Consider the following 23149-nt stretch of genomic DNA (forward strand, 5'->3'; position numbering starts at 1 on the left):
GGCTTCTGCTGGCAGCCCGCCCGCACGTCACCACAGCAGGCCGCTGCGGCCTGGCACCGGGGAGGTGTTGGCTCCGGCTTCCGGGTCTGCGGTGCACCTGTGGCAGGTGGTGGCTGTGGCATTGGGTCTCACTCTCCTTGGCCTCTCTTTCCTCCTGGCTGTTGTAAGCCTGCTCACAGCTGAGCTCTGGTGGCTGAAACATGGACGCCTTCTTGCATTTACTGCACAAACTCAACCTCTGCGCCCTTGGCTTCTCCCTTCTGGGCGTGTCGCTCCGGCCCTCCCTACCCCTCCTTTGCTGAGGGCAGAATAAAGAGATTCCCAGGCGTCAGAGGGAAAGAGAATGTGCCAGCAGAACTGTGCTGTAATAAACGTTCAAGGACGAACGGTGAATCTGATTCAGACGAAGAAATCAAATATGTGGGTAAAAATAAAACACCTTCCCCCTCGCTTTTTGGTTGTTTAAACTATGATTGGCTCTTTGATGCATTCATGACAGGCGTGTATGTGGAGGTTTACATGGGTGTAGAATAAATGCACGAGGGCACAGGTGCCCAGATGCCAGCGGCGTGTGCAGCTGGCAGCCGTGCACAGCGTAGGGAGTGGTCTCCGGTGAGTCCTCACATCACAGCGTTGGCACCAAATCAAGAGTAAAGAGGAAATCTCCGTAGCCAACGTGTTAGAAAATGGGTTTGTAATTAAAAGCGCCCACCACCAAATCCCCGGGCGCCCTGCTTCGGTGGGAGTCTCTGAATCACCTGAGAAGGAAAACGGGCCGGTGTTTCTCTTTAAGAAACAAGGGCGGAGGGAACACTTCCCAACCCATTTATGCAGCCAGCGGCGCATCGGTCTGTGTATCGTCCAGACAAAGCTTTACAAGGAAAACCAAGCTACAGAAACATAAGCGTTAACAGAATCATGAACGAAAACTATTTTTTCAAAATATTAACTGACGTGTCCTATATAAAGTGAAGTGCATTGCTAACAACAATGGCGCTGTTGAGTCCACATCACAAAATCAAGCACCAGGGAGCGTTAACGGAAGAAAGGGGATGGAGAGAGGATGAGCTCAGTGAGCAGAGCGGAGGCATTTGACAGAGTGACGTTCACAGTGAACCCGGACAGCAGGCGGCGAGGGAAAGGCACATCCCCGGCTGGGTCCTGGCCCCAGCACAGCGCGGCCTCAGACCCCGGCGTTGCACCGAGCGCTGCGCGTGGTCAAACTGGAAAACTGTTCTCCGTCTGCATGGAAAGTTAGCGTCTTAGGAAACACTGTGGAGAAAACAAAAATTAAGGCCCAGGGACGCTGCTATCTGAGGAATCGCTGCTCAGAGTGGCCGTGGCGGAATGCGTGGGGAGCACTTTGCCAAAGGTGGGGTGGCCGCGCCCTGAACACAGCTCCACATCAGCAGGCACCAGGCAGGCGCAGAGGAGTCGGGGGTGCCCCGAGGGTGCGGAGCGCCCAGCATGGCCATGTCCGAGGACGCCTCGTCCCCAAGAAGCCTGCCCTGCCGCCCCCGTGGACCCCGTCAATACGACGCCGGGCCCTCTGTGCTGCTGGAGGCGCGGTGTCAGGCTGGACCCGACGGGTCAGGCTCCGTCCCGTGTGTCCTGTGTGCGCGGGGCCGGCGCCTCTTCGGGTTTGGTTTTCCTTTGGTTTCCTTTCGGCCGGAGAACAGCTCGGACAATGAGGCTGTTTCCTCTCCACCCTCCCGTGGCCCAGGAGCTCAGAGGCGGGAGGGGCGCGCTCTGAGGCTGCTGGCCAGGGTGGGAGGACGGTTAGCGACCAGCCGGCGGCCTGGGCACACCTGCCTGGGTGCGTGTGCGTTGTGCGGTGGCTGGCTGGCCGGGTGCTCGCTGGGAGGCCTGAGAGCTCGCTCCTCACCGGAGCTGCCGCCGTGACTCACCAGGGCTGGCGCCGTTCCCAACACGCCGCGTGAAAAAACAACGTGTTTTACGAAGTGCGAACAGAGGAACGGTTAATGCCCTACTGTTCCCCTGCCCCCAGAGCTCCGCGCAGCAGTGAACGCGAGCTGCAGTCACCGAGCCCCCTCACTCCTCAGGGTTCCGCTCTGCCCTGCCCTCCACGTGACCTTGTCCTGTGTCGTTCCTTTTTTTTTTTTTTTTTTTTTTTTTAATGATGTCAGAGAGGAAGGGAGAGGGAGATAGAAACATCAATGATGAGAGACAATCTTTGATTGGCTGCCTCTTGCACGCCCCCCACTGGGGATTGAGCCCACAACCCGGGCATGTGCCATTGACCAGAATCGAACCCAGGAACCTTCAATCTGCAGGCCAACACTATCCACTGAGCCACACCAGCTAGGGCTGCCCTGTGTCATTCTTAAGTGACCTGCTTGTCATAGGTCACTTAACATTAAATGAATTTCTATAAGAACTTATTTGTCTCATTTCCTAATTCATCGGTGTGAATGACAAGCTTTATCTAGGGAAGCATATGCAGTCCCACCGCGCCCGGGTGACCGTCTCTTATTTCTGCTTCTGCTTCGGTTTTCAGCGGTGACTTTACTTCCTTCAGCGAACACTTGCCCATTTAGTATATCTGAGAATTCTTTCTCCCAGGAAAATGAGATGCTTCTCCTGCATTGAATAAAGGTCCTGGATCCTTACCCCCCAACCCCCCAAAAAAGAAACCTGGTTTTTTAAAGGAATCTACTGTTTTGTCTCATTCCCAGGAGGACTGTGTTCTGGGCTGTGGCCAGTCTCCCTCAGTTTCTCGGCGTCCAGGGGCCATTGCTCCCTCTTTGCTGTGGCCACTGATTTCTTGCAGTGAGCAGCAGGACGCTGCCGACTGTCGCCATCACTCCCGTGCCTCCACGGGAAGTCCCTGTGTGCCAGCTGTACGCAATCACCCTTGGAATGGCCCTGTCATCTCCATTTTACAGAGGAGAAAACTAAGTCTGAGGGGTCCAGTGACTCTCATTGGTACGTGGCCCGGAAGCGCTCGACAGGGAGGCTCACTTCCGGTCTGTGCGTGGAGCCAGGGATGCCCCGGGTTGTCATCCCGAGCACCCGCAGTGCCTGTTGCAGACCTTCGTCCCCACCGCCTCGGTGCTCCAGGAGCGGCAGGAAGCGGGTGTGTCCCCTCCGTGCTCCGGCAGACCCCGCCGGCAGGTTGCGCACAGGCCCTGGAGAGCTGGCCTCGGGACAAGGGCTCTGTGACCGTGCAGCTGGTGCTTGTGGCTTCTGGGCCTTTCAGAGGGGAGTGACAGCTCGGGAGCAAATGCTTTTAGAAAAAAAAAAATGTCTCGTGAATACATGCTAAACGTTTCTAATTGAAATGTAAAATTAACTCTTTTATGCTGAAAAGCTTGGTTCCTAATGATGAATTGCCTGCTGCTTTAGCCTGAACATAGAAATAATGGTCCAGAGAGAAACCAAGATGGCGGCGTAGGTAAACACCTAACTGCAACCTCATACAACAATTTCAAAAAAAATACAACTAATATACAAAATGACATTTCCAGAACTAGAGAAAAGTTGACTGACTGGAAATTCTACAACTAGAAGGAAAGAGAAAACCAGAAGGAAAATCAGAGGAGCTGTAAAAGCCTAAGGTACGGAGACACGGAGTGCACGTGGGGAGAGGACGGAGTCAGAGAGGAGGGGCAGCTGAGTGCTTGGCTGGCATTCCCTAGCGGGAAGGAGATAAAAGCTCCGGACTGTGCTGAGCCCCAGTTCCGACTGCATTGAACCCCAGTTCTGGGCGAGACCCTGGGGACCCAGGCTCATACAGAGGGATTCTAGGCTGTAAGGTGGAAACTCAGGGGAGCGGCGAAAGGCAGAGCCCCAGAGTTGCGCACATTGCACACAGAGGATGGACTGTTGACTGTGCCACTGGATTGCCCTAGCGGGAAGGAGACAAAAGCTCCGGGCTGCACTGAATCCTACTTCCAACCCCACTTCCAACTGCATTGAACCCTAGTTCCGGGCTCATTGGGGGAGAGACTAGACTGTCTAGTAGTGTGCGAAACTTGAGGGCACCTTTCAGAGGTGCTTGCAGCGAGTACCAAAGGACACTGAGGGACACTGAGACTCAGGAACTCACAGGGCGGGGCTGACAGGAAGCCAAGGCTGTAGGCTCCACCCTGAAACTCCGCCCCATCCAAGCTGAACACAGAGGCTTTTGCAATTTTCCAAGTCTAGTCGAATAAGGCTATCTCCCGGCATAGACACAGCTGATCCTCACAACCAATTGGCCTGGAGGTCAGTTCCTCCCAGCGATACCAACAACAATCAAGACTTAACTACCACAAGGCTGTACACACAGTCCACAAAGGGGTGCACCAAGTGTGCCCACCTCAGGTAACTGGGGAGGCTGACCCACTGAACCATATAGGAGACCTTAGCATACAAAGCCACCCTACCAACTCAGGGAAGCTGGGAAAATACGGAGACAAGGAAACAGATTACAAACGAAAGAAATGGAGGACAACAAGCAACTGGATATAGAGCTTAAAACCACGCTTATAAGTTTTTTTTAAGAATTTCCTAGAAAAGGCCGATAAACGAGACTTATGAGGATATGAAAAGGGATCAACTAGAAATAAAAAGGGATCAACTAGAAATAAAGAATACAGTGTCTGGCCAAAAACAGTTTGGCTCAGTGGATAGAGCATCCGCCTGCGGACTGAAAGGTCCCAGGTTCGATTCCGGTCAGGGGCATGTACATTGGTTGCGGCTGCATCCCCGGTAGGGGGTGTGCAGGAGGCAGCTGGTCGATGATTCTCATTGATGTTTCTAACTCTCTATCCCTCTCTTCCTCTCTGTAAAAAATCAATTAAAAAAAAAAAAAATACAGTGTCTGAAATAAAAAATATTATACAGAGTCCTAAAAACAGAATGGAAGATCACAAGAATCAAGTCAGATTTGGGGGGGAGAGGGGAGGCCAGTGGTAAAATATGTACACAGATAATAATTTTTTTAAAAAAACAATAAAATATATTAAAAATAAATAAATAAATTTATTCAGGATCTACTTAAGGTTCATTCATTGCATTCAGTTGTTATGTATCACCAGCTTAAGTATTTCAACAATGTAGTTACATCCCTTGTAAATTGGTCATTATTTAAATGAAAGTTTTAAATTACTTGCAAACCAAAAAAAAAATAATAAAAGTCAAAGATTTGGAAGATCACCCAGAAGACACTCCTCCGCAGAAGCAAGAAGACAAGAGAATCCAGAAAGTTGAAAATAATGTAAGAAACCTCTGGGACAACTTCAAGCGAACCATCATCAGAATTATGGGAGTCCCAGAAGAAGAGAGAGAGCAAGATACCAAAAACATACTGGAAGAAATAGTGACAGAAAACTTCCCCCACCTGGTGAAAGAAATAGACTTACAAGTCCAGGAAGCGCACAGAACTCCAAACAAAAGGAATCCAAAGACCACACCAAGACACATCATAATTAAAATTCCAAGAGCAAAAGACAGAGAATATTAAAAGCAGCAAGAGAAAAGCAGGTAGTTACCTATAAAGGAGCACCCATAGGATTGTCAGCTGATTTCTCAACAAATCATGCAGGCCAGACAGGAATGGCAAGAAATATTCAAGGTGATGAGTAGCAAGAACCTACAGCCAAAAATACTCTACCCAGCAAAGCTATCACTCAGAATTGAAGGCCAGATAAAGAGCTTCACAAATAAAAAAAAGCTAAAGGAGTTCATAACCCCCAAACCAGAATTAAGGGGGTTCTTTAGGAAGAGAAAGTAAATAAAGATAAAAATTATGAACAACAAATAAGTAACTATCAACAAGTGAATTTAAAAACCAAGGGAATTAAAAAATCTGATGAACAATATTAACTGGTGAATATAATAGAATCAGAGGTATGGAAGGGGAGTGGACTGACGATTCTTGGGGGGAAAGGGTAGTGGGGGGTGCGGGAAGAGACTGAACATAAACTGTACCTCGGGATGAGGACAATGGGGGGTGGGGAAAGGGCAGAGGGTAGGGTGGGAACCTGGTGGAGGGGAGCAAAGGAGGGGGAAAAAAAGGAACATTTGTAATAATATGAACAATAAAGATTTATTTAAAATTTAAAAAGAACGGTCCAGACAGCAGTGCCACCGCGGTCTGCTCAGAGGCCGAGTGCATGGAAGGTCCTGTGGCAGGGGTCCTCAAACTTTTTAAAGTGGGGGCCAGATCACGGTCCCTCAGAGAGCTGGAGGGCCGGACTATATGAACTACTAATTCCTACTGTAACACCTTGGCTGCGCTCACTGCCCAAAAAACCTGGCGGGCAGGATCAGACTCCCCTGGGGGCCGCATGTGGCCCGCGGGCCGTAGTTTGAAGACCCCTGTGTGGGGTCTGTGAGCTCAGGGCGCCTCTCACCGAGATGTGAAGTCCCAGCACCAGCCTAATCCTGTGAAGCAAGTTTTCTTCCTTTCATATGTCGTCAGATTAACTTGTTTTTCTAGCTGTAAGTTTGATTTTTAAAACTATGTAAAACACACCCAGGATTCCAAAGCCAGAAGTGCACAAGCAGGGCACCGCAGAGGCTGCCTCCATCTGTGTCTTCCGTCCTCTCCTCCGCGCTGGGTAGCCCTGCTTTCACTGAGCCGCTGTGGTGTTCGGATGCAAGAACACGTGCTTATTGTGCCTCCGGGAGACAGCGCAGCTTCGCGCTTCCCTCCCTGCACCTGCGCTCTCGCATGCTCTCATGTCCGGCCACCCCTTCGCAGACGCAGTGACCTCCGTGCACTGCCCAGCTCCCTGCGTCCTCCGTGTCCCTCCCTCGCTTATTGGCCAGCGGGGTTGCGGCGGCTGCGGCGGCCCCACGGTGCTGGCCATTGCCCGATGCCGGCACTCCCCCCCGGCCAGTAGCCATCAGGGACGTGCACATGGGCCGCAGTGACATCCGCCTCACACCCAGGCCGGCTACCCCAGCAGACAGGCCACGGCAGCTGTTCCCGAGGAGGGGGATGGAAACGGCAGCCACTCTGGAAGAGTCTGTTCCCTGCGGAGCTTCCTAAAAACCTGGCGATGCTGCTGCTACCAGCTACAATTCAGGGGTCTTCAAACTACGGCCCGCCGGCCACATGTGGCCCGCAGAGGAGTCTGATCCGGCCCGCCAGGTTTTTTGGGCAGTGAGCGCAGCCGAGGTGTTACAGTAGGAATTAGTAGTTCATATAGTCCGGCCCTCCAGCTCTCTGAGGGACCGTGATCTGGCCCCCACTTTAAAAAGTTTGAGGATCCCTGAGCTACATCACCAGGGGAAGGAAGCGCTCAGGTCCGCTCAGGACCACGTACCGGCGTTCACCAACACCGTCACACCAGGTGGTGGAAACAGCTCAGTGCCCGTTGCCAGGCGAGTGGGCAAGTGAATGTGGTGCAGCCACAGCACCAGGGGCATGTGGTTCAGCCATCACGGGACGGAGCACTCCGCCCGCCACCTCCCGAGGACTCGGGTGCTGTGCTCAGTGGCAGGGACACAGGAGCCACGCGCTGTGGTTCCGATGGCGTGGACCCTCCGGGTCCTGCACATCCTGAAGACGGACTGGAGGGGGAGAGAGGGCTGCTGGGGGTGTGGATGGGAAGGTTCTAAAGCTAGAGAGAGGTGACGGCGACACGCTTGGTGAACATACTAAGTCCCCTGGATTAAAAGGGTGCCTCCTCTGGTATGAGGATTAGTCTCCCAGCGCCGCTCCGTGTGCCTGGCTCCCGTCCCTGTCCCTCCCACAGTTGGTGTCACAGCAGCACTGGGCCCCGGCAGGAGCATGCCCTCCTCTGACGGCAGTTGAGCATATTCTGGTATCTTTATGGTCCGCCTGCATTTCTTTTTTTTTTCCTCAGGGTCGTTTCTGTTCATGTATTTCATCCATTTTTCTATTGGATTGTTGGTCTTTTCTCAATTTTTAGAAGTTTAAAATAATACGTATTACAATAGTAAACCTTTGCCTATGATAGCTTACGAATCATTTTCCCAGTTTCCATTTGCCCTCTTAAAAAACCCAGTCAAACCTGTTCCTGCGGCTTCTGGCTTTCGAATCCAGTTCGAGAAGCTTTTCCTGCTCCGAACCTAGGAAAGGCCGCGCTCGGCCCGCTGGCGTCGTCCTGGGAAGGCGATCTGCTCCTGTCTGTGGGCTCCGGGCACCCGGTTCTGAGGAGGGGGAGGAGGGGGAGGCAGCACAGCACGAGCAGGGAAAGAGAACGGACAGACAGACCCCTCCCCGTGGCCCCGGCGCTCCGGCTGCTCCGGTGTAACTCCGTGTGTAACTCCGTGCTCTCCTCTCTGCAGGTCAACGAGCTGGACGCCATCCCCCTGATCCTGGACAGCTGCCGCCCGGACGACAGCAACCCCTGTATCCTTGCATGGGAGCCCCGCGCAGGCCGCACCCCGCGCCTCGGCGTGCCCGCCCGTCCGCCCTGCCGCTCCTGGGCTGAGGAGCTGCCTGCTCGCCCGCTGGCTTTTCCTGAGAAGGAAGCCCTTCTCGGCGGCTGGCCTGGCCCGGGCCTGGCTCCTGTCCTCACCTCTAGTCCAGGTGTGTTCCGGGGTGTCTGGCACTCGTGTCCCCAAGGAGCGGTGCTATAGGAAGCAGGTCTGGTGCAGTGAGGAACCCCAGACCCGTGCCGCCGTTTCGGTTTGAGAGAGAAACCAATTTCTGGAGCTTTCCTGGTGAGAGCCGCACGCAGCCCCGTCCTGGCCCTTCTCCGCACGGCCTGGCGCTGACAGCGGGGGGAGGGCAGACGGGCTGCTGTGGGGACTGGAGAGTGGAACCCCAGGGGACAGTGAGGGGCTGTCTGAGGATGGAGGAGATGGGGGGAGGGCATTTTAAATTTAAAGTAAAACCCTGCACAGTGGTTTCTGTCAAGAACAGAAAAGGACTCCTAGCTGGTGTGGCTCAGTGGATACAGCATGGGCCTGTGGATTAAAGGGTCCCGGGTTCAATTCCGGTCAAGGGCACATGCCCAGGTTGTGGACTCCATCCCCAGTAGGGGGTATGCAGGAGGCAGCTGATCCATGATATTCTCTCATCATGGATTCTCTCCCTCTCCTTCCCTCTCTGACATCAGTAAAAAAAATATTTAAAAAAAGAAGAACCGAAAAGGAGCTGATGGCAATCACACGTTTCAAAGTAAGTGGACGAAAAATGCTTGCTTATGCTAAAGAACTGTCGTTTGTCTGATTAGCCATCGCTCCGCAGGGAGGCAGGCCCAGAGCCCGCTCGCTTGCTCCTGGCGGGAGGAGAGGCCGCTTTCTGCCGGAGCGGGGAGCGAGCGGGCGCAGGGAAGCGGCTTCCGGCAGAGAAGCACTCGCCAGGCTACTCCCCCGGCCCAGACCGCCCTTCTCCTGAGCAGCTCCGTCTCGTGGCCTGGAGCTTCCAGCCAAGACCCGCCGGCGGGAGGCTGTTGCCCACAGCACGCCAGCTCCCGGGGCTCCTGCGCAGGTCTCCGCCCGGCTGCCCAGATCCTCCCTCCCTTCCTCCCTCCCTCTTCCCTCCCTCCTCCCTCCCTCCTCCCTGAGCTCCTTCGGGAACCTCAGCGGGCCCTGCTGAGCATTTGCACACCTCCCTCCTTACTCCGTCTCACCTGCCCTTGGCAGATGAGCACTGCACTGCGAGTCCCGGCCACTTGCCCTAAGGGTCAGGCCGGGTTTGAGCTAGGTGTGTGCCGTGTGCTTGCTTCCTAGCCACCGGCCTCACGGCCTCCTCACCAGCCCCTGGAGGCAGGCCCAGGCAGAGGCCGCAGGAGCTGCTCCCGGGCGCTTCTGGGCCGGGACTGACGGAACCTGCCGGGGCTGTGCCGTCCTCCGGGCAGGAAGTGACCTTTCTGCTGGAGCCCTGGGGACCTGGCGGTGGGAGACTGTGCTCTGAGCATTCTCCTGGCTTTCATAGCGTCACCTGAACGGAATCTCCAGACAGGCTTCGCTGCCGAGTGTCAGGCGTGTACCCAGCTCCCTGCTACCATTAGGCCTGTGTCTTACCAACGTCCCAAGCTCACATGTCCGGTGAGACTTCCTGCCTCCGCCCAGCCGCCTGTCCTGGCCAGCGGGGACCCTCCGTCGTCCAGGGGCCGCAGCCGGAAGCCTGGGCGCCTCTCCGCGCTGTTCCTGCCGGTGAAAGGAGGAATGGACACGGCATGGCGGCATGGTGACGTGTGCATGTGTGTGTTTTGCCAAAAGAAGTTTCTCCCAAGAGTTGTTTCTGTTGTCACTTCATTAAGCGCGGCTTGGCATCGATACTTTTTCAGATTTGTTTGGTTTAACCTCTTCAGATAATTAACAACAGGCAAGCTCTTAGTGAACTTTAACTTCAATCGTTTATGTTAAAAAGCAATAGATGTTTGGGTGTGCTTAGACTCGGAGCAGTTCTGGTGTTGATACCAGTTAATAAACAGTACCTCCCTTCTCGGGTCATCCGGGTCATCGGCCATCCCATCAGCCTCCTCCCTGGGAGGGGAGGGCTTGTGCGGCCTCTGGCCACCCCCCGGGACTGACTGGTCACCGCGGGGCCCGGGGACTCCAGGCTGCATGTCAGAGAGGCTGTCCCGCTGGTGACGGGCTGGGAGGCACTGACCCCCACCGGGGCAGTTGGAGGCTGAGGGATTCCCAGGGTCGGGAAGACATCGTCCCCGGGTGGCCGGCGGGTGCGAGCCGGGGCTGCTGCTTCGCGGCACCAGCCAGCGGCCAGCTGTCCGCTCCCGCACTGTGGGCCCCAGTAATGACACAGGCAGATGCCATGGGAAAGTTCCAGCCCGGCCGCGGAGGCCGTCCTATTGGTCAGGTCTGTGGCGAGGGGACTTTTGTTGTTGTTTCCAAATAGAAACAGCTGAGCTTTATTTGAAATGTTTTCCTTTCCTTCTTTTTTTGATCTGTTTTGATCAGCATCCTTGATGTGGCTTTTTTTATGTTGTTTTTATTGGAGGGGGAGGGGACAGGGACAGAAGGAGAGTCCAAACAGGGTTTTGTTTTTTTTCTGTTATTTTCTTTCTTCTTTTTCCTTCCTTCCTTTTTTTCTTTACCTTTTTGTTGTTGTTGTTGTTTGTATTGCAGACAGCAATGTAACGGTTTGTGGGAATAACAAGCGGACTCTTTCTCCAGAGTCAGATAGCGTGGTGTCCACAGCATCATCTCAGGAGCAGACAGCCCTGCTTCTGCCACTTCTCACAGTCTGAGCACCTCGCTGAGCCCTCTGAGCTCTAGCCTCTGTCCCACAGGGTGTGGTGGGTGTTAGTAAATTGCCCAGCGTGTAGTTTCTCAACGAATAGATCTTCTTGTACTGAGACCCTATTGTAACTCTTGCTCCCTCAGAGAGAGGTGTAAATGCCCCTCTTGGTGGTGCCGAGTCAGTGTGAAAGCTCCCGTGGTGATGATGATGGTGGTGGTGATGTCACAGAACAGAACGGTGAGCTCGCACACAGGTGCACAGCGACACAAATGGGTCGCTGTGCCGGTGTGGTTTGGCGAGAAAAGGACAGGTTTTTCCCATCAATAGTGTGAGACCAGTTAAAAGTGTATGCTGGGCCTGGCCGGGTGGCTCAGGGGCTGGAACATCATCCCATACACCCAAAGTTGGTGGGTTCGATCCCCAGTCAGGGCACATGTCCAGATTGTGGGTTTGATCCCGTTGGGGCGCATATGGGAAGTGACCAGTTGATGTTTCTCTCCCTTCCTTCCTCTCTCTAAAATCAATAAAAACATATCCTCGGGTGAGGATTTTTAAAAAATCCTTAATGGAAAAGACTCATCACCCATACCTCAATCCTTTCACAAACGTTAATTCAGGACGAATCCTAGACCTCAACGTGAAGGGGAAAACCAAAAAGCTTATGTGAGGAGTCAGAAGAACAAGGCTGTTACCTTGGGTTAGCTGAAGACTTTTAAAACAAAATGGGAGAATTGTAACGGAGAAGCACTAACCATGAGAGAAAAACCTATGAGAAGGTAATTGCATTTCGGAAGCTGACAGGCCTCAGAGCCATAGCGGGTAAAGGCTCCTGCCCGACAGCCAGGCAGAGCCGGCTCGGCTTACGGTGAGAGCGGCCGGAAGGCGCGCGGGCAGGCAGTGCCGGTGACGGCGGGAGAGCTGGCTGCAGCAGGATCGGAGGTGCAGCGGCACCAGTGGGCCCAGAGGGAAAAGGGGTGCTGGTGGGGCCCAGAGTGGCCTGAGCGTGCCACGTCCTGGCACCTGCCCCGGGAGCCAGCAGCCCACCCCCAGGTATGTGCCCATCAGAGGGCGTGCCCCGCGCGGTGCCGCCTGGCCAGGGCGAGCAGTCTTTCCTGCGGGAGTTAGATTCCCCGTGCCCTGTGCGTGTGGGAGTGCCGGCGTTAGCACCTTGTCTCGGCGAACGTAGGAATTTTAGGATGAACAACTCCTCCAGGGCTTGAGCCGACTTGGGAGGATCAGATGTGATGTAACGCGTGAGGCTTTCACACAGGGAATGTCTCCTTGTCCAGGTGTTTGGGTGGAAGTCGGGCTATTTTAAAATGACACGGAATGAAATGCTTGCAATTGTGTCCACGTGGCTTTCAGTTCTGTGCTTCCCAGTGTCGCGTCTAAAGCTAGAGCTGAGCGTAGCGGTTTGTGCGCGGTGAGCGTGCGGCGGCCCTGTCTGCCCTCGCCGATCCCTCGCCGGCTCGCTCTGCACGCGGCGTGGCCTTCGGCCCCTCACCCAGCGGCCAGGACGCGGCTGCGTGCAGAGCAGGTGTGGCCCGGCCCGGGCTGTGCTGAGATGTGTGTATTTCCTTACAAAGCTTCTTATTTGCCAGTTTCCCTCTTTGCCTCTGCTTTATTAAAAAGCCTGGTGCCTCTCGGCTGTGTTCACTTTTTCGTATTGTCTCTTCAAATACCATTCCACAGGATCTGTATTTTGTAAGACATTGAGAGGCCGGGTCGCCGGAGCCTGGCACGGAGAGACAAGTTCCGGGCGACCCTGACTAATGTCAGTGTTTTTGCCTAAAATGACATTGGCCAGATTTAGCCATGCCAGCCAGGGCCTGGGCAAAACCTCGGCATCCAACCCTTACAGCACGTTAAGTAACTCTTAGCTGCTGCTGTGTTCTGAGATCCTCATTCTCTGCGGGAGTGCCGTGTTCTCTGCAGGCTTTTTAAGACAGCAGAAACCTTGTGCTGGCGGTGGATGGGCCGCACGTCTCTGAGCCCCGGGCCCCGGGCGCTCCGGTGTCGGCAGCGCTCCCAGCGCGGGGCCGGGAACTGCGTTTGGCCCGCCCTTCAGGTCTCCCCCCCCTCGTCACCCAGGTCCTCACAGCGACTCACTGTGAACACCATACGCACACCAGAAAGCGAAGGGGTGTGTGCACTGTTTGCAAAGAATCACAAAGGAGCCACCACCCAGGTCAGGGCCCTGCCCGTCCAGCCGCTCCGAAACCGGCTGGCCCAGCCCGCCCTGCCTGTTAGCCCGCGCCCGCCGTGCTGCGGGGAGGCCCGTGTTTAAACGTGTGAACGGCGTCACCGCTCCCCTTTTGTCATCGGCCTCAGAACCATGATTGCGATTCGGTGACGTGTCCGTGGCGAGAGGATTCCGCACTTGTTCCTTCAGCTGCGGGCGGACGCTCGGCTTATGCCCACTTCGGGGCCATTGGGGCTGATGCTGCCGAGAGCACTCTGCGTGCGTGTCCTGGGCGTGAGCGTGCGTGTCCTGGGTGTGGACCTTGTGCGGCTGGTGGAGCTCCAGCTTCTTCCCGACGATGCCGAACTTCCCCAGAGTCCGCTGTGCCCGCTGGTACCCCTCCGGCGGGGCCCAGAGTGCCCTGCGCTCACGTTCTGGCCCCCCGTGGTGCGGTCCGGCTTGTGGAGGTTTGCCTGTCGGGTGAGCATGTGTTGCTGTTGTGAGGGTAATTTTAATTTCTCTAATTAGCAATGTGTTTATTGGCCATTTGGGTTTCCTGTGTCATGAAAAAGCTGTTCAGTTTTGTTGCCTGTATTTAATTGAGGACTTTTATGTTCAGGATATCAATTCTGGGTTGACATAGTCCCTCCCATCCTAGTGGCTTGTTTTGTTTTTCATTTTCTTTATAGCATGTGTTTCTTATTGAGAGGTACTTACATATAGTAAAATGCAAGATGGTCCACCCCTACGCCACCACCCCGCTGGGTACGGGCATCCCCGCCCTCCTCCCACACCGGGCCCACAGCTGACGCTGCTCTGGCCGCGCTGGTGTTTTGATGAGTTTTCTCCCCTCTGTGGTGAGTGGTTTTGTGTCTCACCAAGACCCCGAGGTCATGGCCGGGCCTGTGTTTTCATCTGGACGCTGCAGTGCCCGCCTTTCCTGTGGGTCTGTGATCTCCCGGAAGTTAGTTTCCATCGGGTGCACAGCGGAGGCGCAGTGTCCAGTGGGCCCTGCGGTCCCTGCCATGCCGAGCCCTGGCTCTCCCCAGCTCTGCAAGCCCTTCCGTCCCCGCTGTCCGCGGGCGTGGCCCTGCCGGCTCGGTGCGCTCTGCTCCCGTGGCGATCCGTGCCGCCTGCTCTCCGTGCTCCTGTGACTGTCCTCCGAGGGTGAAGCCTTTCCACGTTAAAGCCTCGTGCGTGTCCTGTCCCCGTGTGGCCGGGGTCGATCTCTGTCTGCCACTCTCATGCTCCGCTCTGCTCTTCTGAGCATCTGTGCGGCGCGGCACTGTTCAGCTGTGGCACCGCCTGTGTTCCTGGGGCGGGCCCAGCGTGAGACCGGCGTGGGGACAGGCACTCGGCTCCCCTGGAGGAAGGAGCCCAGCCTCACCTCTAGAACCTCTCCCGTGTGCCCCCAGAGCCGGGGACACCCTCCCTGGGGCTGCTTCCTCCGCTGCAGGGTGCTCCCTGCGGGCAAACCAGCTGACCGTCGGACCGTTGTATGGGTCGCCCCTGCCCAGAGAAGGTGCATCCTCCTCGGCCTCCCCGATCGCTGGCCTCCCCGATCGCTGGCCACCCTTCTGCCTGGCTCTGGGCTCCTCCACTGGCGCCCGCACCCACAGCCCTCTGCCGGGGCACCGGGCACCGGGCAGCGGCGCTGGCTTTGGAAGTTGGCGTCCGGACGCCTCTGCCAGCGCTTCCTCCCTGTGGCGTGGAGGCGCTGCGGAGCACTGGGCACCGCCAGCCCGGAGCTGACCGGGGGCTGGGCCCCGTCCACGGAGAGGGGAGCGGAGAGCGGGGTGCCCCCCAGCAGACGCGGGAAGCATGCCGACCCGAGTGTGCGCAGTGACAAGGATCGCGCACTGCCTGCTGTGGGCTTGCGCACCGGGAGGCAGCCAGCACCACGTTGTGCCCGCTCCTCTGGGCGCGTGCGCCGTGCACATCGGCTGGAGAGGATCGCGCACAGGCCCCGGCCCAGGGCAGCGGCAGTTCCCGGGCCTCCCGGCCGGCACGCTGGGAGGAGTCGGGGTCACAGTCACAGAGGGTGACGAGCGGCAAGAGGGAGACGCCCTGCATGGTGGCTGAGGGTTATTCCCGTTGCCCAGCCCCGGGCGGCTGCCGAGCGGCCCCGCGCTGGGCCTGCCCCTGGGCAGGGGTTGGAGAGCTGCCCCGGGAACAAACGGAAGCACTTGTGGCCCCGCCTTTCGTGTGGTAGAGTCAGAAGTGGTCTTGGTTGTTTCTGATCCCGAAACCTGTTGGGGGACAGGGATAACAGGCGGCGGCCGCCCGGCCACGCCGTGCTTTGAAGTGGTTGGTAAAACGGTTCCAGAGCGGGACACACGGAGTTAGCTTCTGGGCGCGGGATCCCTCACAGCAGCCTGCGAGTGTGGCCGCTCGGCCACAGGGATTCTGGGGTGGGGGTGCGTGTGGCCTCCCCATGACGTCACTCCCCAGCTGTGGGTGCGCATCGGGTGACAGCAGCGCCACATTGTGCCCGCTCATCTGGGTGTGTGCACCGTGCACAACTGGGGCTGGAGAGGACTCGCGCACAGTCCACCCAGGCCCAGGGCGGGCAGCAGTTCCCTGGCCTTCCAGGTCCTCTCCTGTCCTCCCCGATCTTCCTCGATCCTCCCCAGTCCTCCTCGGTCCTCCCCGATCCTCTCCAGTCCTCCCTGGTCCTCTCTGGTCCTCCTCAGTCCTTGCCGGTCCTCTCCGGTCCTCCCTGGTCCTCCTCGGGTCCTCCCCGATCCTCTCCGGTCCTCCTCGGGTCCTCCTCTGTCCTCCCCGATCCTCCTCGGTCCTCCCCGGTCCTCCTCAGTCCTCCCCGATCCTCCCTGGTCCTCCTTGGTCCTCCCTGGTCCTCCTCGGTCCTCCCTGATCCTCCCCGGTCCTCCCCGGTCCTCCTCTTTCCTCCCCGATCCTCCCCTGTCCTCCCCGGTCCTCCCCGATCCTCCCTTGTCCTCTTCAGTCCTCCCCCGGTCCTCCCCAATCCTCTTCGGTCCTCCCCGGTCCTCCCCGGTCCTCCCTGGTCCTCCTTGGTCCTCCCGTGCCCGTGAGATGGCACTGCGGAAGTGGGGGCCTGGGGAAATGGAGAGCTGGCTCAGGCCTCTGATGGGGCGGTGACCCACCATGACCTGAACGGCTGACCCCCCTTTATTTTATGTGTGTGTGTGTGTGTGTGTGTGTGTGTGTGTGTGTTCTCACCTGAGGATTTTTATTTTTTTATTTTTTTTTTTTTTTTTTTTTTTTTTAAATCAATCTTTATTGTTCATATTATTACAAAGGTTCCTCATTTCTTCCCCCCTCCACCAGGTTCCCACCCCACCCTCCGCCCCCTCCCCATCCCCCATTGTCCTCATCCATAGGTGCACAGTTTATGTTCAGTCTCTTCCTCCCTCCCTTTCCCCGATAGTAAATCCCTTTTCAGATAGTAAATCTGTTACTTAGCATTTTCTCATATTAATAATACCTCCACATGCCCAATGATACACTTCACACAAAAGACATTTCCAAATAGGTCAACCAGCCTCATCCAGGCCCCACCCAAGGCACTCACAGATCAACACCCCAGCGCTATACTAACTCAACACATCCAGATCTAAGCCTTCATCACTTGATTCAGCAGTCCCTCAAGTTCCCGCAAAAGTTTCCAGCCATGTCTGAGAGGCAGCCGTGGGCAGGTACAGGCGAGGAGCGAGCTGTTTTGGGCCTGGCTGCTCCGGGCCTGGCCTCTGTTGCTCTGGTTCGTTCCACAACCAGCTGCTCCGGGTCTGGTCACTGCCACTCCCGACCTAGTTGCTCTGGACTTGGCTGTTGCTGCTACAGGCCTGGCCGCACCCGACCCGGCTGCTCTGGGCCCGGTTGCTCTGGTCCCGGCCGCTCCTGGCCTGGCCGCTCCCAGCCTGTCAGCCGCTGCTCCGGGCCTGGCCGCACCAGATCCGGCTGCTCCAGGCCTGGCCGCTCCCAGCCTGGCAGCTGCTGCTCCTGGCCTGGCCGCACCCGACCCGGCTGCTCCGGGCCTGGCCGCTCCCAGCCTGGCAGCCGCTGCTCCAGGCCTGGTTGCTCCCAGCCTGGCAGCCACTGCTCCGGGCCTGGCCGCACCAGACCCGGCTGCTCCGGGCCTGGCCGCTCCCAGCCTGGCAGCCGCTGCTCGAGGCCTGGTTGCTCCCAGCCTGGCAGCCACTGCTCCGGGCCTGGCCGCACCAGACCCGGCTGCTCCGGGCCTGGCCGCTCCCAGCCTGGCAGCCGCTGCTCCGAGCCTGGCCGCTCCCAGCCTGGCAGCCGCTGCTCCTGGCCTGGCCGCACCAGACCCGGCTGCTCCGGGCCTGGCCGCTCCCAGCCTGGCAGCCGCTGCTCCGGGCCTGGCCGCACCAGACCCGGCTGCTCCGGGCCTGGCCGCTCCCAGCCTGGCAGCCGCTGCTCCGGGCCTGGCCGCTCCCAGCCTGGCAGCCGCTGCTCCTGGCCTGGCCGCACCAGACCCGGCTGCTCCTGGCCTGGCCGCTCCCAGCCTGGCAGCCGCTACTCCGGGCCTGGCCGCACCAGACCAGGCTGCTCCGGGCCTGGCCGCTCCCAGCCTGGCAGCCACTGCTCCGGGCCAGGCCACACCAGACCCGGCTGCTCCGGGCCTGGCCGCTCCCAGCCTGGCAGCTGTTGCTCTGGGCCTGGCCGATCCCAGCCTGGCAGCCGCTGCTCCGGGCCTGGCCACACCAGACCCGGCTGCTCCGGGCCTGGCTGCTCCCAGCCTGGCAGCTGCTGCTCCGGGCCTGGCCGCTCCTAACCTGGCAGCCGCTGCTCCGGGCCTGGCCGCACCAGACCCGGCTGCTCCGGGCCTGGCCGCTCCCAGCCTGGCAGCCGCTGCTCCGGGCCTGGCCGCTCCCAGCCTGGCAGCCACTGCTCCTGGCCTGGCCGCACCAGACCCGGCTGCTCCGGGCCTGGCCGCTCCCAGCCTGGCAGCCGCTGCTCCGGGCCTGGCCGCTCCCAGCCTGGCAGCCACTGCTCCGGGCCAGGCCACACCAGACCCGGCTGCTCCGGGCCTGGCCGCTCCCAGCCTGGCAGCTGTTGCTCTGGGCCTGGCCGCTCCCAGCCTGGCAGCCGCTGCTCCGGGCCTGGCCACACCAGACCCGGCTGCTCCGGGCCTGGCTGCTCCCAGCCTGGCAGCTGCTGCTCCGGGCCTGGCCGCTCCCAACCTGGCAGCCGCTGCTCCGGGCCTGGCCGCACCAGACCCGGCTGCTCCGAGTCTGGCCGCTCCCAGCCTGGATGCTCCGTGCTTGGCTACTGCTGTTCTGGGCCTGGCTGCTCCCAACCCGGCTGCTCTGGGCCCGTCTTCTCCGGGCCCGGCCACTCCGTGTCTGGGTGTTCCTGGACTGGCCACCCTGGGCTTGGCCGCCTCTGCCTCAGGCCTGGCTGCCACTGCCCCAGGTCTGGCTGCTCCAGTGCTGGCCGTTGATGCTCTTGTTCTGGCTGCTGCTGCTCTGGGGCCTGGCCACTGCTGCTCCGGGCCCAGCTGTCACTGCCTTGTGCCTGGCCACTCTAGGCCTGGTCGCCGCTGTTCCAACATTCTGTCCCTTTTTTCTCTTTTTTTTTTTCTTCTTTTTTTTAAAAAAAAAACAAAACGCATTTATGTTGCAATGTTGGCTGGTGCGTTGAGTTCTGACTTAGTCTTTGATTTTTCAAGATCTTCTTTGTATTCTTTCTTAAGTAATTTTACTATCATTTGCTCTCACTTGATTTCTTCACATTGAGAACTTCTTTGGTTTCTTCCTCCTTGTCCTGGGAGCTCAGCAGGTTGGCCTGTGGCACCCCTTTGTTCTCCGCAGGCTCCTGCGCTGCTTCAGCCTGTTACCGGGGTCGGCGCCGCCCAGGAAGCAGCCCCCGTCCTTGGCTCCGTTGCCCGCGCTCAGCAGTCGAGGGCTCAGGGGCACCCCCCCCCCCCGGGGGCCCCGTCGCCCGGCTCCTTGCTGGCGCCCGGCTGGCCGGTGTCCGGCAGGGGCTCCTGCTCCTCGTCGCGTTCCTCCAGTCTGGAGCTTTCTTTCTCCCTCCCACTAGGGGAGTCCAGGATCAGGGTCAACAGACTGTCCTCTGCGCAGTGTGCGTGACTCCGGGGGCTCGGCCTTTCGCCGCGCTCCCAGGGCTCCACCTCACAGCCCCGTCTCCCCCTGCCTGAGCCTGGGTCCCCAGGGACTGGCCCAGACCTGGAGTTCGGGGCGGTGTGGACTGAGGCTCAGCACCGCCGCCGGAGGCTTTGTTTCTCAGCGCCGCCGGAGGCTTTGTTTCTTCCGGCTAGGGTAATCCAGCATCAGAGTCAACATTCAGTCCTCTGCGCGCCATGTGGGCGCGACTCCGGGGGCCCCGCCTTTCGCCGGGATTCCGCCTCACAGCCCCGTCTCCCCCTGCCGGAGCCTGGGTCCCCAGGTTCTGGCCCATAACTTGGGGCTCAGCGCTGCCGGTTCGGGGGTTCAGCCCAGGCTGGGGGTTCTATTTCCTTCCTGCTAGGGAACGCCAGGCAGCACCCAGCCCTCTCCTCCTCTCCGGCTGCGACCTCTCTGCGCGCCCGTGCGTGCGAGCGCGCAGCATGTCTCCGTACCTTAGGCTTTTTTTCAGCTCCTCTGATTTTCGTTCTGGTTTTCTCCCTCCTTCCTAATGTAGAGTTTTCAGTCAGTCGACTGCCTGTAGCTCTGGGCAATGTCCACTCTACATTTTAGTTGTATTCCATTGAAATTGTTGTGAGCTGCTGCGGCTAGGTGTCTACCCGAGCAGCCATCTTGGATCCTCCTCACCTGAGGATTTTTAGAGAAGGGAGTGGAAGTGGGGGGGTGTGCAGGGGGAGAGAGAAAAATCAATATGAGAGAGACACATCAATTGGTTGCCGCCCACACACACTCCTACCAGAGACAGTGATTGAACCTATAACCCAGGTGTGTGCCCTGACCCGGAATCACACCTGAGAGCCTCCGGTGCATGGGCAGATGCTCTAACCATTGAACACACTGGCCAGGGCATAGCCGCTCTCTCCCTTTAACACGAGTGGGACACCCTGCCTGCGGGCCGCATGAGGCCTGAGGAATCGTTTGGTCTGGCCCTGCCACGGCAACCACAGGCGGGACTCAGAATTCAGTAAACCTGGGAGCTTTTTTATAGCAGCCTGAGGGTGCATGAAGTGATTATATTGAGTGAGTGACGTTATAAACATCCAGATGGCCCTGGGAGGAAGAAGGTTCCCACCCCTGCTTTCAGGGGTCAGCTTCTGGGCAGGAAGTTGCCTGTGAGGACAGTGCGTGGCCACGTGGGCGAGTCGCGTGGACAGTGCTGACTGCGCAGGGACGGGGCCTCCTGGCCGACCCTGCAGGCTCCAGGTCCTGGCAGACGCGGCGGTGTCGGCCGGCGCTGGGCCTCTGCCACGTGTGTCTTGACGTTCAGGCTCCTGGGAGTGAGAGGCAGAGACCCGCTGGGCTGCGTTTGAAGAACCCGTTTTCCAAGGCGACCCCCCGGCAGTGCTGAGGTGCCCTGGGCCCTCCGGTGGCGCCCTCAGCGGCTTCCTCCTCTCTGTCCCCATGGCGTTCTGTGCTGCAGGTCCGGCCCGCTGTCCCGCCTCTGGCCGTCCTTCTCACCAGCTCAGCGCCAGCAGCCGGCCGTCCCAGGCAGCTCCAGGGGCTCTGGTCACCGGTGTGCGGGGGGCCCTGCGGAGCCCAGAGCAGTGCGCGTCAGCGCAGCTGGAACACACCAACCACACATGTCCCTCAGACTTAACTACAAAAACATGGGACTAGACACCACATAGACCAGCAATTCGGAGAAGGAAGAAGCAGCCCAGATGGGCGGTTTGTGGTGGTGCTGACACATGCTGCTCAGCGTCAGGCAGGGGCTGGGGGCAGCCCCGCGGGGCCCTCCGCAGCGGAGGAGCGGGTTAGCTGACGGCCTGCAGAGAGGGGAAAGCAAAGGTGATGGTGGCAGGTGGAGGCAGAAGAGGTGTGAGCTGCGCAGGGGAAGTCTGAGTGTAAAGACGGGCTCACCCGCCCAACAGAGCGTGTGGCGCTGTGACGGGGAACAGAATGGGGTTCCAGGTCTCCCCCATGGGACCATCATCTGCCCGCCCCACTTCCATGCTCACCCTGAGCCGCCCGCCCTCCCCTGCCCCAGCCTGGCACGTTCTTCCCTCCCCTCCTCCTGCTCTGTGGGTGATGGTCCTCCCCGGGGCAGAGCCGGGGCACCAGTGCTCCCTCCCTCAGAGCCCATGTCTCCAGCTGCGCTGCAGGGCAGGTAGGGCTCCTGCAGATGGAGGGTAGGGTGGGGTGGGGTGGGGTGGGGGAGGAGGGAGGGCAGAGTGTGTCGTGTCTGCGGAGCCTCATCCTGAGGCCAAGAACAGCTTCTCTCTGGCTGACAGAAATGGGCGTAGCTGGGAGCATTGGGGTTTGAGCATTTGCAGGCAGTTTATCTGTGTGTGTGTGTGTGTGTGTGTGTGTGTGTGTGTGTCCTCTTCATGCTCTGGAAAGTTCTGCAGGCCTGCTCGGTCCGGGAGCACACTCGTTCAGAGACGGACTATGAGCTCCCTCCGCTCGTCACCCCGTGGCTCTGAGACCGGGAGGCCGGGCTGCCAGGCACCGAGCAGCCTGGCTCCGGCCTTTCACCGAGGGGTCTGCGGTGGGCCCGGGCACTGGGGAAGGTGGGCAGTACGCAGACCCTCGCCAGCAGTGGGCATGGTGTCTAAAACAATTCTAAAAAACCTATCTTGGAAGCAGAAATTAAACATAGATGTTATATAAAGCACTAAATACAGATGCATTATACATCTGTAGACAAGGTATATATACACATACATACATATGTATCCTGGGAAGTGAGTGAAGTCTTTTAATATTTAAATGTCTTTAATTTAAATAACATATTTTTCAGTGAGCACTTTTTAAAAATATGTTTTTATGAATTCAGAGGGGTGGGGAGAGAGACAGACATCAATGATGAGAATCATTGATCATCTGCCTCCTGCACACACCCCCACCGGCTCACCCATCCTTGGGACTCACCCCCCCCCAGGCTCAGCCATCCCGGGCTCTCACCCCCCCACCAAGGCTCTGCCATCCCAGGGCTTCCCCCCCCCCCCAGGCTCGGCCATCCCCGGGCTTTCACCCTCCCCCCAGGCTCAGCCACCCCCAGGCTGCCTCCCTGTCGTCTGGGCTGTTTGGAGACACCCAGGGGCCTCATGGTGTCCTCCTCCAGCCTGGCTGCAGGTGCTTCCCGGAGGCTGTGACACAGGCCCCTGCCTCTGTTTGCAGTCGCTATGGCAACGTTCCAAGCGCTGTTCCTGGAGCGAGGCACACAAGAAAGCGCTTGAAGTCCCGGTGGGTTAGAGCTTTAGAAGCTGTTTAATCCCCCCCTCCTTTCTGCTGTCTGTGGAGAGGGAACAGAGGGCAGTGTGAATATTAACTGGGAGGGCCGCTTTGCTCTCCGTCACACTCGAGGGTCTGGGTTTCAGACACCAGAGGCCTCGTTCCCATGAGCCAGGCGGGGGCGGGGGCGGGGGCCGGGGAGGGGGCAGCACATAACGGCTCTATCGCACCGTTTCTCTTGCCGGCTGGTTTTATCAAAGGAACAACGACTAAGGCTTGGTTTTTACTTTACGATGAAGTTGGAGACCCCTGTACTTCTGTAATGTCCTCTTGACGTGGGGACAATCAGGACACATGGGCATCAGCTTCATCCCTCTGTCGTGAGGGGTTACATTGTAGATAAACTAGAGGCCAGTGTGCGGATTCGTGCAGGGTGGGCTCCGGCTGCCTAGCGGGCCTGTCGTGGGGAGGAGACCGGGCGGTTGGCCGGCCAGGCTAGCTGGGAGGAAGGGT

The 23149-nt window shown here is 58.2% G+C and overlaps 1 protein-coding gene and 1 long non-coding RNA gene across 2 annotated transcripts in view; one reads left to right on the top strand and one right to left on the bottom strand.

The window, feature by feature from the left end:
• Positions 1–23149, top strand: part of ATXN10 (ataxin 10) — a 111916-nt gene that overhangs the window by 84092 nt on the left and 4675 nt on the right. The window contains exon 10 of the mRNA XM_084878145.1: positions 8266–8329. Coding sequence (XP_084734271.1) covers positions 8266–8329 — 64 coding nt within the window. The remainder of the gene's footprint in view (positions 1–8265; positions 8330–23149) is intronic.
• On the bottom strand, positions 13924–21585 carry LOC311619606. The gene is made up of 2 exons (XR_014794541.1): positions 20090–21585; positions 13924–16517 (listed from the first exon to the last, which is right to left on the bottom strand). It is a non-coding gene; the product is annotated as an uncharacterized lncRNA (long non-coding RNA).

Source organism: Pipistrellus hanaki (genome assembly GCF_964339955.1).
Source record: "Pipistrellus hanaki genome assembly, chromosome: 3".
In the NCBI taxonomy this organism is placed as follows: Eukaryota; Metazoa; Chordata; class Mammalia; order Chiroptera; family Vespertilionidae; genus Pipistrellus; species Pipistrellus hanaki.